The sequence below is a fragment of the Cyrtonyx montezumae genome, unplaced genomic scaffold (genome assembly GCF_038088225.1).
Source record: "Cyrtonyx montezumae isolate F1298 unplaced genomic scaffold, pur_monq_1.0 scaffold_2, whole genome shotgun sequence".
Lineage (NCBI taxonomy): Eukaryota > Metazoa > Chordata > Aves > Galliformes > Odontophoridae > Cyrtonyx > Cyrtonyx montezumae.
The window spans coordinates 59740564-59753348 of NW_027071936.1; the positions used below are offsets into that span (position 1 = coordinate 59740564).

The window sequence follows — 12785 nt, forward strand, 5'->3', positions numbered from 1 at the left end:
GTACAAAAACACTACTAAAATAGAATCATAGGATCATTAAGGTTGGAAAAGACCTCTAAAGATCATTTACTCCAACCATCAACCTATCACCATCATGCCCAATAAACCATATCACTCAGTGCCATGTTGACTCTTTTCTTGAAAGCCTCCAGAGATGGTGACCCTAGGTAGTCTGTTCCAATGCATCACCAATCTTGCTAAGAAATTTTCCTAATATCCAACCTGAACCTCCCTTGCAGGGCTTTAAAACCATTCTCTCTTCTCCTAACACTTACTACCTGGGAAAAGAGGTTGACTCTCTTCCTCTACAATCTCCCTTTAGGTAGTTTAGACAGGGATAAGGTCTCCCGAGCCTCCTCTTTTCGAGACTAAATAATCCGAGTACCCTGTCATTCCTCATAAGATTTGTGTTCCAGACCCCTCATAGCTCCATTGCCTGCTGTGGACATGCTGTAGGGCCTCCATGTTTTTCTCGTAGTGAGGGGCTCAAAACTGAACACAGTACTATATAGGGGATTTTCTTAATGTTTTAGTGAGTTTACCCTTCCAGATAAAACTGCTTCACTGAAGATACTTTCTATTCCAAAAGAAAGAGAAAGACCAATTGTCATACACAGCGTGGAAGAATTTTCATCAGAAATACAGAAATAAAACCAGATAACAAAAATAACCATAATCCTAAGAGAAATCTCACGGATGTCTTCAAGTGGCACTAACAGCTGTATCATGTTTAACAATTGCAAAGGATATTGTCTGCTAACTTGTTCATTGTCAGAACCGTAGAATCCCCAAGGTTGGTAAAGACCTCCAACATCATCTAGTCCATCTGCCTACTACCAACATTTCCCCACTAAACCATGTCCCTTTGCACAACATCTAAACATTTCTTGAACATCTCTAGGGTCAATGACTCAACCACTTCCCTGGGCAGAAGTTTTATTAGCCTTCATAATTATCTAGGGAAAGTAATTAATCAGAGATAAAACAGATTCACTTCCTTACAACTGAAGCTCTTGCATACCTGATCAACTTGATCAACACAAAAAATGTTTAATCCCAGAAACACTTAATAAGAGGTTGGGGGAAGAATGAAAAGGACTATACATTGTAGAGGTTAAGTTAGTAAAACAAAAAATTAAGAAAAAAAAGTTGAAATGATGAAAGGTTTCCTTTTCACTGCAAGTCTTTCCATTTTAAAAGACCGCAGTTTGATGTTGGAAATGCAGCATTCAAAGCAATCTCACAATCAAGGGAAAGGGGTATCCAGGCAAGCTGAAGCTCCAAAGGAGTCCTTGCATTATTAACTATCAGAAAACCTAGCTGCCGTATTTCTCCTCTTTGATTTCATTCCCACTTTCTGAATGGTCCAGGATAGATGAGAGTACACCACAGCAGCAGAAGTGACAGTGCCGAATTTTCTTCTCCACATAACGAAGTTTTCCATCTTTAGCAATCTACAATCTGGATAAGATCAGCAGAACAAGCCAGGCATACATGCAGCCTTGCTGCATCAGTTTATGCTGGAAATGCTAACAAAGACAAGGCAACAATGCCTGGGACAAAAAGTGCCTGTGACCTCTGTCTCCCAGCTTTAACAGTATTTGATGTCAGTTTCTGGCACCCTCCAAATCTAACTTTTAGAACAGAAAAGAGGAATATATATAATCTTTTTTTATTTTATTTTATTTTTAGGTTCCCATTCCTATTTCTCCTGCAATACATCTCATGTTAAGTACTGTCTAGTTCAAACCTGTGTAACTGCTTACTCAAATGAAACCCTCAGTGCTTCCATGTGGATCTCTGCCAAAGGCAGATACAAGATTTGGCCACCAGCACCTATGCTGCAATTCAGACAGGTCTATGCAAGGATCATCTCATTGGCAAGCACTCTTACAGGCTGCTGCTTGAATCTATTTTCAGATGTCCTCTGCTCTGGTTACTCTACTGTAAGTAGTTAAAATATTCATACATCCAAAAAGGTTCTATGAGCACTTTGAAAAGAAAGTTGGCATAACATACCTGTAAATGAGTCAAACCAAGATGCCACAGACACCAACCCTTGAAACAACGGAACTGTCAGTAGGAAAGATCCTTCTATGTCTCAGATATATGACTGTTGATGCACATATACTTTTCATGTACACAACTACAAGTGTTTTAATAAATACTATCCCTTTGGAAGAGGGAAAACATTACAAGTAATTTTTTAAAAAAGTCAAGAAACTGATCCTGTAAGAATAGCCTTGGATAAACACAAGATTGAAAAAACTGTAAGTAAATTATCCAGTTCTGCATTTCAAATGTTCAACTGCTTTTAGAAGTAAACTACACAGCTACTGAATGCAATAGGTTTCACCCAGCATCAGAATCTCTTGGCACAGTGTCTTTTCAATGAGTCTAATCATTCTTTCATTAAATTTATCCTCTCTATGTAAGAGAGGTAGACAGTCCTTGCCACCTTACTCATGAGATAGAAACTATCTGAACATTGGGCTCACAGTTATGTGCTCTGACCTCTCTTCACTTGGTCCTGTTGGAAACAGGTTGGATTTTTCAGTACCCACTAGGAGACTTCTAGAGAAACAGCTTCAAACCTATCAGGTATATTTAAACTTAAAAGTCTTAGATGTTAATAACAACTGTTATCAGATTTACTGCAATCTTTGTTTAACATTTAACTTTAAAGTTCTCTGCTAATAACGAAGACTTCTATTGTAAACACGGATAATACTCATTCTCAAGAAGCAGCAGGTTTGTACACAAGAATTTTTGGTTACAGTCTATCCAATGCTCTTCAGGAGGCTCTCCTACAAGACCAGACTAAGGACTGAAGACACTGGCAGTCACATTTTAGAGACCAGCCCAAACAGGAGGGCATAATCTGTCATCTCCTTTCGTATCAGTCTATAAATAAGGTTTACAATATGAAAGGTATAAACAAGTTGTTTTCTTCTTTTGTCAGCAGCTGCATCTCAAAGCCTGTGTAATAAAAAATTGCACCTCAAATAACTGTGTAATAATCTGTCATGTTACTAACTCAGGGGGACAGCAGCAACGTGATGGGTACCGATACAGCTGTCCAAGGAAGTTCAGGCAGTATCAGCCCACACAACATCCTGCAGCAGTTCTAATAAATCTAAGAGCTATTTGGTACCTTAATTTCCCAAATTCAGGAATAAACATATCCTATAACATATTTTACTTATATGTAATCTAGGCAGTTAGATTCACTAAAGTCCTTCTGTTAAGAAAATGCTTTATCAACCATATTTCTCAACCAGAAATAGATTCCTTGGTATAAAGAAAAATCTTTAAGTCAATTACTGAAATTCTCCTGAACACTGCTTCAAGGCAAAGGGGAAACATTACATCAAATTTGGCTGGACTAAAAATGTCTCTGATGGAGGTTTTATTTTCACATTACGTTGGTGGCTATAAAATACAGCCACATCAGCTGCTCATTGTGGGAGATTTAGAATACTTTGGTAATACACAAATGAATTGTCACTGTAATTTAAAGCTCTGAGATTCTTGGGGAAGCACCTGTCAGGAAAAATGTACCATGTCAAGTTAAATCAGCAGCTACCTAAGATAATCTTGATCATATGCATCTTTAAAATGCAACACTGTTTAATTACTTTGCTGATCAAAGTCAGATACATTACGCTCAAAGTCTGTCCTTCCTTCCTTTGTAGCAGTCAAATTTGCAAATCAGGCCTGGACCCTCACCTTCATGCTAACACCTCCACACCTTGTAAGATGTCTGGAAGAATGCAAAGGTGTCCTAAAAGTTTGAGAAGGATCCACTCAGTACAGATAATGCTGAAGGCAGCCACAGAGCTGTCTTGCAATGGTTGAAGGTATAACAAGCTTCGACAAAAAGAAAGGGCATCAGATAAAACCTCAGCAAGCAGCACTGAATTTTTTCATTCTCTGGTCATTCATAAAGCAGCCTGAAAAAGCTTCCAGAATTAAAAGAGAGTATCAAGGCTATTGACATTATACTTGGAGTCTCTCCAGCCTGCAAGACTAGGTTGTCTCTTGGCCTTCGCCAAATTTAGAGGGTACAAATCTGCCCATGTAACAAAAGATATCACCAATAAACTGTTCAGCTTTCACTGCGTTCATGTTTGGAATTCAAAATAAATGTTGGTACTGAAAAGAAGGAATTCAACACACACCTGATAAACATTTCTCAAATAACATGCATGCACATTTAGTATGGATTACAAACCATGCAGTAAGTGATTCAGTATTCTGTCAATATCCAGACTTCTGTCAAGACAAGAACACAGAATTGTATGGTTTGTTCCTAAACACTCTCAAAGAGAGGAGGGGAAAAAAAAAGACTAAGGAGGCACGTACAGCAATTACTTTTCAACTAGCAGCTGGGAAAAATAAGCCATTGAAAGACCACCTGTCACTCATTTTAATACTTTATTAAGATACTACACTGTCTAAAAACATCTAAAGGTACGTGCACTACCTTTGGATTCCCACACAACATCGTGTCTTAAATTTGAGACATGATTATGCGGCCTTTAACAAACCAACTGTATTACGGGTACAGTTTAGCTAAATTAATGGGCTCCCAAAATAAAATTCAGCACTGTGTGGTGGTGCTTAAAAGAGATGATGTTCTTCTTTACCATTTTATTTTGTATGTACACATAATGGAATTATTCTTATCACAATAATATTCATGTTTATTCCAAGAAATCACAGAGCAATTTAGGTTGGAAAAAAACCTTCAAAGTTCTCTAGTCCAACCTGATGCTCAAAGCAGGGTCAATTAGAAGATATCATGCTAGATTTTGCTACCTTAAAATGTTCACTCACATTTGAAAGTTCTACTCTATTGCATTTTCATTCAATAAGTATTACAAAGATAATATAACAAATGCACACAGTAATTATATGCATAATGTTATAAGATGACCGAGACCGTAAAGAAATGTTTATTTTTAAAACCTAAAATCCTGAAATGAAGATGTTACTACTGTACTTGAGCAAATGTCCCTTGCATGTGCAGTTTACAAGCTCATTTTAGATATTGCACATTTTACATTTTCTTTAAGAATCACTATGGCAAGAAAAAAAAAGATCATTTTCCAGTCCTTCTCTTCAAACTAGTGTCTATCATTCCCTATTAATTTCACATACTCATATTTGAGTGTTCCATTTAACCACAGTGTTTGTAACATATGAATCCACTGGCTTCATTCATTATCCTTTGGTAAAGATAAACTAAGGAAATGAGAACAAATATAATTATGCAGTCATATGTGCACTGGAGCCCAAGAACACTGTCTATGTGACCGTTTTTCTCTACCACATTAAGTTATTTTCTCCATAAAATTGCACTATTTCCTCTGCACATTTTCCTTTTCTGGAATTACCTAGTAGTTATTAAAGCATGTTTTTTGCTTAAGTTACAGTCAAAAGAAAGAAGTCAAATTCAAATGGCAGCCTGTGGAGAAAAGGGCACTTCCTATGAAGGCTTTTAAGCAAATTAAGTTATACGAAACCAGAATATTGCATATATAAAGCACAGTTAAGGCTGTGTAGCACTCTTTACTGACATAAATATGAATTGCATTGAGTTGATACTTTTTGGTAGAATCCCAATATGGAGATTTTCACCTAGCTATATGAGGTGTACAGATGACTTAATTATTTAGCACATCCATTTCAAAAGGTTCTCCGAATTCCATTACTCTTGCCAGATACAGCATGCAGCTGGTAGAGACTTGAGCTTATCAAGCAATACAGCATGTTCTGTGCAACGTTATACTTATCAAGTATCAAGGAAAGTTAGTTTACAGATGAATCACTAGTACTGTATATGTGTCTGTGCCTTAAACAGGTCTGTGCAAGCTTCTGAATGGGACAATAAACAAAAGAGAACAACAGAGCTGAATGGATAACTAAGATGCAAAAGCAAATTTGCATCTATACGGACCCAAAAAGCGTTTTCAAAGAATGTGCCATCTTACAAAAAATAAAATCAAGTTTCTTTAAAAAAATATATATATATATATTACTTCATAGGCATATACTTTCTGGACATTTTTGCTGAATGAAGATTGAGGAAGTTTTAGAAATGCAGAAGAATGTGCATTCACTAGCAAAGTTTTAAGTATCAGCAGTGCTGAGGGGAGGTTAGTTGTGGTTGTTTTGTGTTTTTTCTTTGTTTTTTTAAATATTATTCTTAGCTTTATGCAAACAACTCATGGTGTGAGAATGAGGTGTTACTGTCTATAACGCTGCTTGGTCGCTTTGTTATTTTAGTATTACAATTGAGAGGACAGACTGAGCCTTATGTCTACTGCGTTTACTTTAGCAAAATTCTTTCAGTTTAAAAGGTTTCACACCCAGACCTAATCTTCTCCATTGCATTTCCTTCCCAAATTGATTATTTTCATCTTATAACTGCAATAAAACTCTGTTAAACATTCTTCTTTACTAACACTTAAACAGGAATCCAAAACATTTCTTATAAATCCTGCCTCACCCTTCACAATTTCTGCTCTCAGCTCTTACCCCACTTGAGTTGGACAGTCATTCCAACTCAGCATTATATTTTTTAATCTGCTGAAATCAGAAGGCAACAGGTCTTACTGTGACTATAATTTCCTTTATAAACATTACAGTGCACATAATATTCACCCTGAAATAGGAAAAGGAATTTAATCCTTGCACATCATGGAAAAAAAATCCTCAAGCAGCAAAGCAGAAACTGAGGCCTGACAAAGCTTTTTTTCTGAGGTTGGCAAGGCTTTCCAAACGTTTGGGCCGAACTCAAAATACTCCAGTTAGCTTTCCCGGTTTCAACTAATTAAACTATCAAAAATATTCATTTGGACATCAATCTAAGTTGCACTGTACAGGTTTACAATTGCCATATTTTACTACCATTAAACCAGAGAAGGCCAAAGATAGCAGCATCACCTGACTGAAGCAGAGCAAGCACGGTGAAACTGGGTACATTCAATGGATATATCCATACTGTTAACATTTTAGAAAGGAAACCACTTCACGCTTTCTGCACCCATATGGGTCTGCAAGCTGTTCTTACAATCAGAGCAATAAGTGCTAGACATGGCAAGTTCCTACTTTGCTCAGTCACTCTGCAGTTCCTATATTAACCTGGTAGGACTGGACGCAAACCAAAAGGGCCTTTTGTCGGGGAGATGCCACGGACAATACAGTCGAACAGAAAGCTGATCTGCTCTCCTTCAGCACAAGAAAGGAAGAAAACACCAGCCCCTGCAAGAAAGAACATAAACGTGTTTTTCACCTTGATACATTAGAAATGTATTTAGTTGAAGCTAATTATACTGCAGCAATCAAAAGAATATAAAGTGCAAGCCATGAAAAGAAATAATGAAACATATTCAGGAAAAAATAAAAATTAAGTCAGCATATATACTGAGTTAGAAAAATGCACAAATTCAATAGATAACTAATAATTTATGCTAATTTTCTGCAACTCTGGCAGTTAGAGCAATGCCAAAATACAAGCCATATGCTTAACAGCTGTCTGTGTCTTTTAGACAGAATTTTGTAGATTCAATCTTAGCTATGCAACTGCCACAGTTACTGAAAATGTCTTAAAATGAACCAGGTCAATTCTGCTTTTACCAAACTTTGTCAAAGAACAGCCTTTTATATTCCCCTTGGTTATATTGTTTGATTATAGTTTTCCCACTTATTTAAACAGCCTAGACTAAGTCCTATGTACCTATTATTAAATAGAATGTAACATGACTCCACAGGCTGTCATCAGATCTTTACCCTTAGCTCTATTCTGATATTTTGCTTTCCATTCATTAAGAATAGCCCCAAGCAAAATTAGAATGAGAATCACTAAATAAACAAACAAGTTCTGAGCCACATGATATACAGCTATGTGGACAACACATAAAATTCTCAAATAAAATGTTACGTGAAACATTTTCAGTCTTAAGTCCAAGTTCTACTCGCAACAGAAAAGAAGCATAGTTGGCCTTTCTAATGAACTGAACGCATCAGGTACAGTACCTTCCATCCCAAGTAATCAGTGAAATTAGTATACAGACCTCTTAAGAAATACCGTCATTCCACCATTGCAAAGTACACTACACAACCAGAAGACCACATGAATAGTTTTACCTATAGCTCTCCTTAGAGCCCTTAATCTGGGCATAAATTTGAGTTCTGCACATTTCTCTAGCTTTTTCTGAGTTAGATGGCTACTTGTGTCAATTTTACTTAAAGGAGCACCACTGGTATTGACCAGAATGCCTGCATCCCTATCACTTCCCACACACGCACATCTTATCCAACAGGTTTTCCACATTTCACTTGAGTAATGGATCTGCTTGGCAAAAGACTATTGGATTCAAACAAAGGGGAAAAAAATGGAGACCTAACATTAAATTAATTATTTTAGAAAAGTTAGATACAGCTGGCAAGTGGTAAACTGATCACTTCAGGAGAAAGCATAGCCTTCTGTCATTCTCACTTCATGTCAAATCTAAGTCCCTGCCTGCTTTGTTTAAATCTGTTCCAGACTACACTGTTTGAATCATCTTCTAATTTGATTCGTCACACCATCACTTTTGTTCCTCTTCAGATCTCACTGATCATCCGTATCCCACATTTTCTCACAGCAAATACACATGCAATGGCTTCAATATCAAAAACCATCTAGGAGATTACAACAGTAATCATGCAATCTGACATGAAAGTTTCAGGTAGTGACTCATATACAGACTTGTCACATTTTCCCTCTCCAGGACACGCGAAAGAGTCACAGAACTGTATTAAAAGAAGCTGGTTGCAAAATTTGCATTCAGGAGGTATTTGAAATTTAGCTCTCCCTCTGAGCTACCTTCTCCTTCCCTCACTCAGTAGAGAACAGTTTCCCTGATGTTAAAGGCTGGGACTCCTCCCCATGAATCACACTGACGGTGAAGGACGTGCCTTTCTTGAGGTGGCAGGGCAGCACAAAGTCCTGTAGGGTTCCATGAACAACAACCAACCAGGGTACGGAGACAAAAGAGAACATTCATATCTGAAGCATGGTGATGCACTAGGGCCATTCAGCAGAATCCTGCACATTCATGTTACCATCCAGGGGAAGAAGATACCTCCAGTGTTTCTGTATGGAAAGGTTATACCTGGACCACTTGCTCCTGGTCACTATCGCTTACTTAAAGTCCTAAGCATGCAACTTCAATGGAAACAAAGAAGTAAATTTCAGCAAACATTTACTTCCATGTGACTTGGTTAATTAACTCAATATTTTCTGTGAAAAATTATTCCACATTTGGAAATCTAAAAACAAACAAGAAAGTTTTATATAACTTGTGCCCATGGGTACAAGTCCAACATATGTGCATTCTCAAATATTTCTTTGTAGATTCTGTTATTCACATGATCACCACAGACACTGATCAGCTTTCATAGGAAATGTTTGCTTTCTTGTTTTGTTAGACAGAACTAGAATGCAAAGGAAGGAAAAAGTTTAGGAGTCCTTACAAAAGACACGAGAAGAAATGAATGAATAAGTAAGGTTCAACTGAGTTATGTTTTAAAAACATACATAAAAGCCAGCAATTGCATTTCTTTTCTGCTTGCTTGAGAAAGTTGATGCATTTACTACTAGAAATTACACATCTCAGTCATGTGCTGGAATAGATTCAGTGCACAGGCACGTGCTAGCCCAGGAGTACATGGTATATATCACTGTAATGCCATGCAGACTGAAGAGCTTTCCCTCCCTTCACAGAGAAAGTGACCTGGAGACAGATGTTGCCTGAACTCAATATGAAAAGAATTTCAAACAACAGCAGGTCAAAAGGAATACATTGTTTGTCCCTTTGAATGCACACATGCAGGTGATAAGAAGCAAAAAACAGCAGTCTGAGGCAACTGAAATTTCTCAGCTCTCCCACATATCAAGAAATGCATTTCTTAAGAAAGAAAGAAACAATAATATAATACAGAAAAATATTTTGGAAAGAATCCCAGTATACTTCATCATTCTGATCACCTGCAACCAAAGAAAAGATTTCACACAGAAAATGGGTACTCAGATGAGCTACTGCTGAGCTCTTACAGGGAAGATAAGACAGCTGGGCTTGTTTAGCCTAGCTAAAGAGATGGAGTGCATGAAAAAAGGTTCTGTAGGTAATTCAGGAGGTAACCATCACGGAGAGAGAACACTGACTGAATAACAACCTTGGATGTAAGAGCAAAAAGTTTAGAAATCTTGTAAAAGGATTTTAAAGGTTCATAGACATTGAAAGAATCTACAACACTCAAGACCCCATTCTAACCAAATATACACTAAGATCCTTTTTTGAAGGATTCGAGTAATGACAATGCCGACAATGCCAGTATTCAAAACAGTGCTGGACTTTCAGAAACAGCTGACAACCACTCAGAAATCAGTTTATTTATTTGTGCATGCCTCACCCACAACTTCAAACACCATTTTAATCAATGGTATACCAAGAAATGCAGAATATCTTCCTGAATCCTGAAATGCTTCCCTTGAAAGAAAAGATACCTCATTTTTTCACCTATATCATTTTGACACATATTGCTGTTGAGTAGTCTTGATTTACAGTAGTGTGGAAAACCACAGAATTCACCACCAATTAAAAGCAGCGCCCAGAAATTAAGATAAGCTTAAAGGTAAGAGGGGACCCAAGGGCAGAGCTTCTGCATAACATAGGTAATTCAAGTATTTCAAAGTCCCACAGCAAATCCATCAACTACAGCTTCCCATTTGTATCATTCATTCACATTTCATAACACACATTCTTTATGAAACTGGCATCCTGGCCTATGAAGTACACAATTTAGTTTTCCTGCGATGAAGCAGTAAGATACAAACAACAATCATGGAAATTCTTGGAAAATGGAAATTGTATCAAATCAAAAACAAATCACACAAGATTTGCAACAACTTAACTAGAGAACCTAAATGGAGGGCTGTTTATATTGCCCATTACTTTCTGCTGTCACTATGCACTCCTCAGTAGGAAGAAAACAAACATTTGAAGCCCTGAAGGATAAAGGAGGCCAGGAAACAAGGTATCCCACTCTCATAACGGTATGGCGACCAGAAGAAACCTGCAGAGCCACATATCCACCATGTAATCTTTTCCAGCAATGTGTCAGAGTGCCTTCTACAGCTAGGCAACTCAGAAAAAGGATCCCAATTTTGGCTTTGTTTTCTGAATGCTTACCTAGGGACTCAGAACATCTTCACTCCCACTTCCCAGAATCTTCCACTTCCCAGAAGTGCAGGAGCAGACTTTGGCCTGTTCAGGAAACTACCTGGGAGAATCCCAGGGTATCTGGTCCTGGAGAGAAGATGGATCCAGGAGAACTGGCTCATTTTCAAGGAGCATTTCAAGCCAAGCAAAGGTGGCAGGAAAGCCTGCATGGATGAACATGCAACTCCATGTAAAATTCAAACAGAGGAAGCACACAAGTAGTAGAACTAGGGTGACCAAGATGATGCAGGAAAAATACAGACATACAGTCCAAGCACACAGGAATGAGGTTAGGAAAACCAAATTCTACCAGGAGTTGAAACTGGGGTGTAGGTGAATGCAAAGAGAAACAAGAAGAGCTTCTTTATCAGCAAAACAAGGAAAAGGAAGGAAAACTTCAGCCTACTGCTGAATGGGGTGATGGACCTGGTGTCAAAGGACATGAAAAATGCTTAGATGCTTATCCATTTTAGTCTGATAAGACTCAACTCCCGTCAGTAATCACAGATCCTTGAAACCAGTGGGGAATCTGGAATGAGGAAGACTTTCCCTCAGTGGAAAAGGAACAAGTTGAGGAATATTTAAACAAATTAAACATATTCAAGCCCATGGGGCCTGGTGAAATGCATTCACACAGGTGGTGAGGGACTTGGTCAACGTCATTGCAAGGCCACTCTTGATTGTCTTTATTTTCAGAAAAGGACTGGGAAGATTTAAAAAAAATAAAAAAGTGTAAAAAAAAAAAAGTGTAACAAAGGCAAACAGATCTCCAAGAAGGACCAGGGAACCACAGGCCAGTGGAGGTGATAGCACAAATAACCCTAAAAAGCATTTCCAAACATATCGAGGACAAGATGATGACTGGGAATAATCAGCATGAAATTTACAAAAGGAAACAATCCCTAAAAAAAATTGATAGTCTTCTTTGATAAAACGGCTTGTTCGGTGGATGAAGCAGTGGATGTCTCTTGTTTTGAGTCAAGCAAGGCTTTCAACATCTGCTGTAACATATCCACTGACAAAGCAATCAAGTGCAGACTAAACAAGTGGACAATATAGTAGACTGAAAACTGGCTGAAGTGTCAGGCTGAAAGGGTTATTATCAGCAGCACAAAATCCAGCCAACTACTACTGGTGTGTGGTGAGGCAAAAGTCTGGGCCACTGATGTTGAACATCCTCATCCACCTGGACTGAGGCACAGAGTACAACCTCAGCAAGTTTGCAGAAGGCAGAAAACTGTGAGACACAGCTGATGCACCAAACTACAGGAAGCAGTTGTTCACAGAAGTTAAAGAGCACTCATCCTTGGAGATGTTCAAAATCTGACTAAACATGATCCTGTGTGAACTGCTGCAGCAAACCTCTCTTTGAGTAAGGGAGTTGAACAAGGTAACATCCAAAAGTTGTTTCCCAACTCAAGCATTTTGTGATGCTTAGGCATTGTTAGACCTAGACTGTTTCTTTCCAATCCCATTGTGAAGAATTACCTTCATACTGCAGTGTAAAAGCTT

At 38.0% G+C, this 12785-nt stretch overlaps 1 protein-coding gene across 1 annotated transcript in view; it reads right to left on the reverse strand.

Annotated features, from left to right (window-relative positions):
- DOK7 (docking protein 7) overlaps positions 1-12785 on the reverse strand; it is a 59028-nt gene that overhangs the window by 35940 nt on the left and 10303 nt on the right. Inside the window, exon 5 of the mRNA XM_065735840.1 lies at positions 7150-7269. Within this exon, the coding sequence (XP_065591912.1) occupies positions 7150-7269 (120 nt within the window). The remainder of the gene's footprint in view (positions 1-7149; positions 7270-12785) is intronic.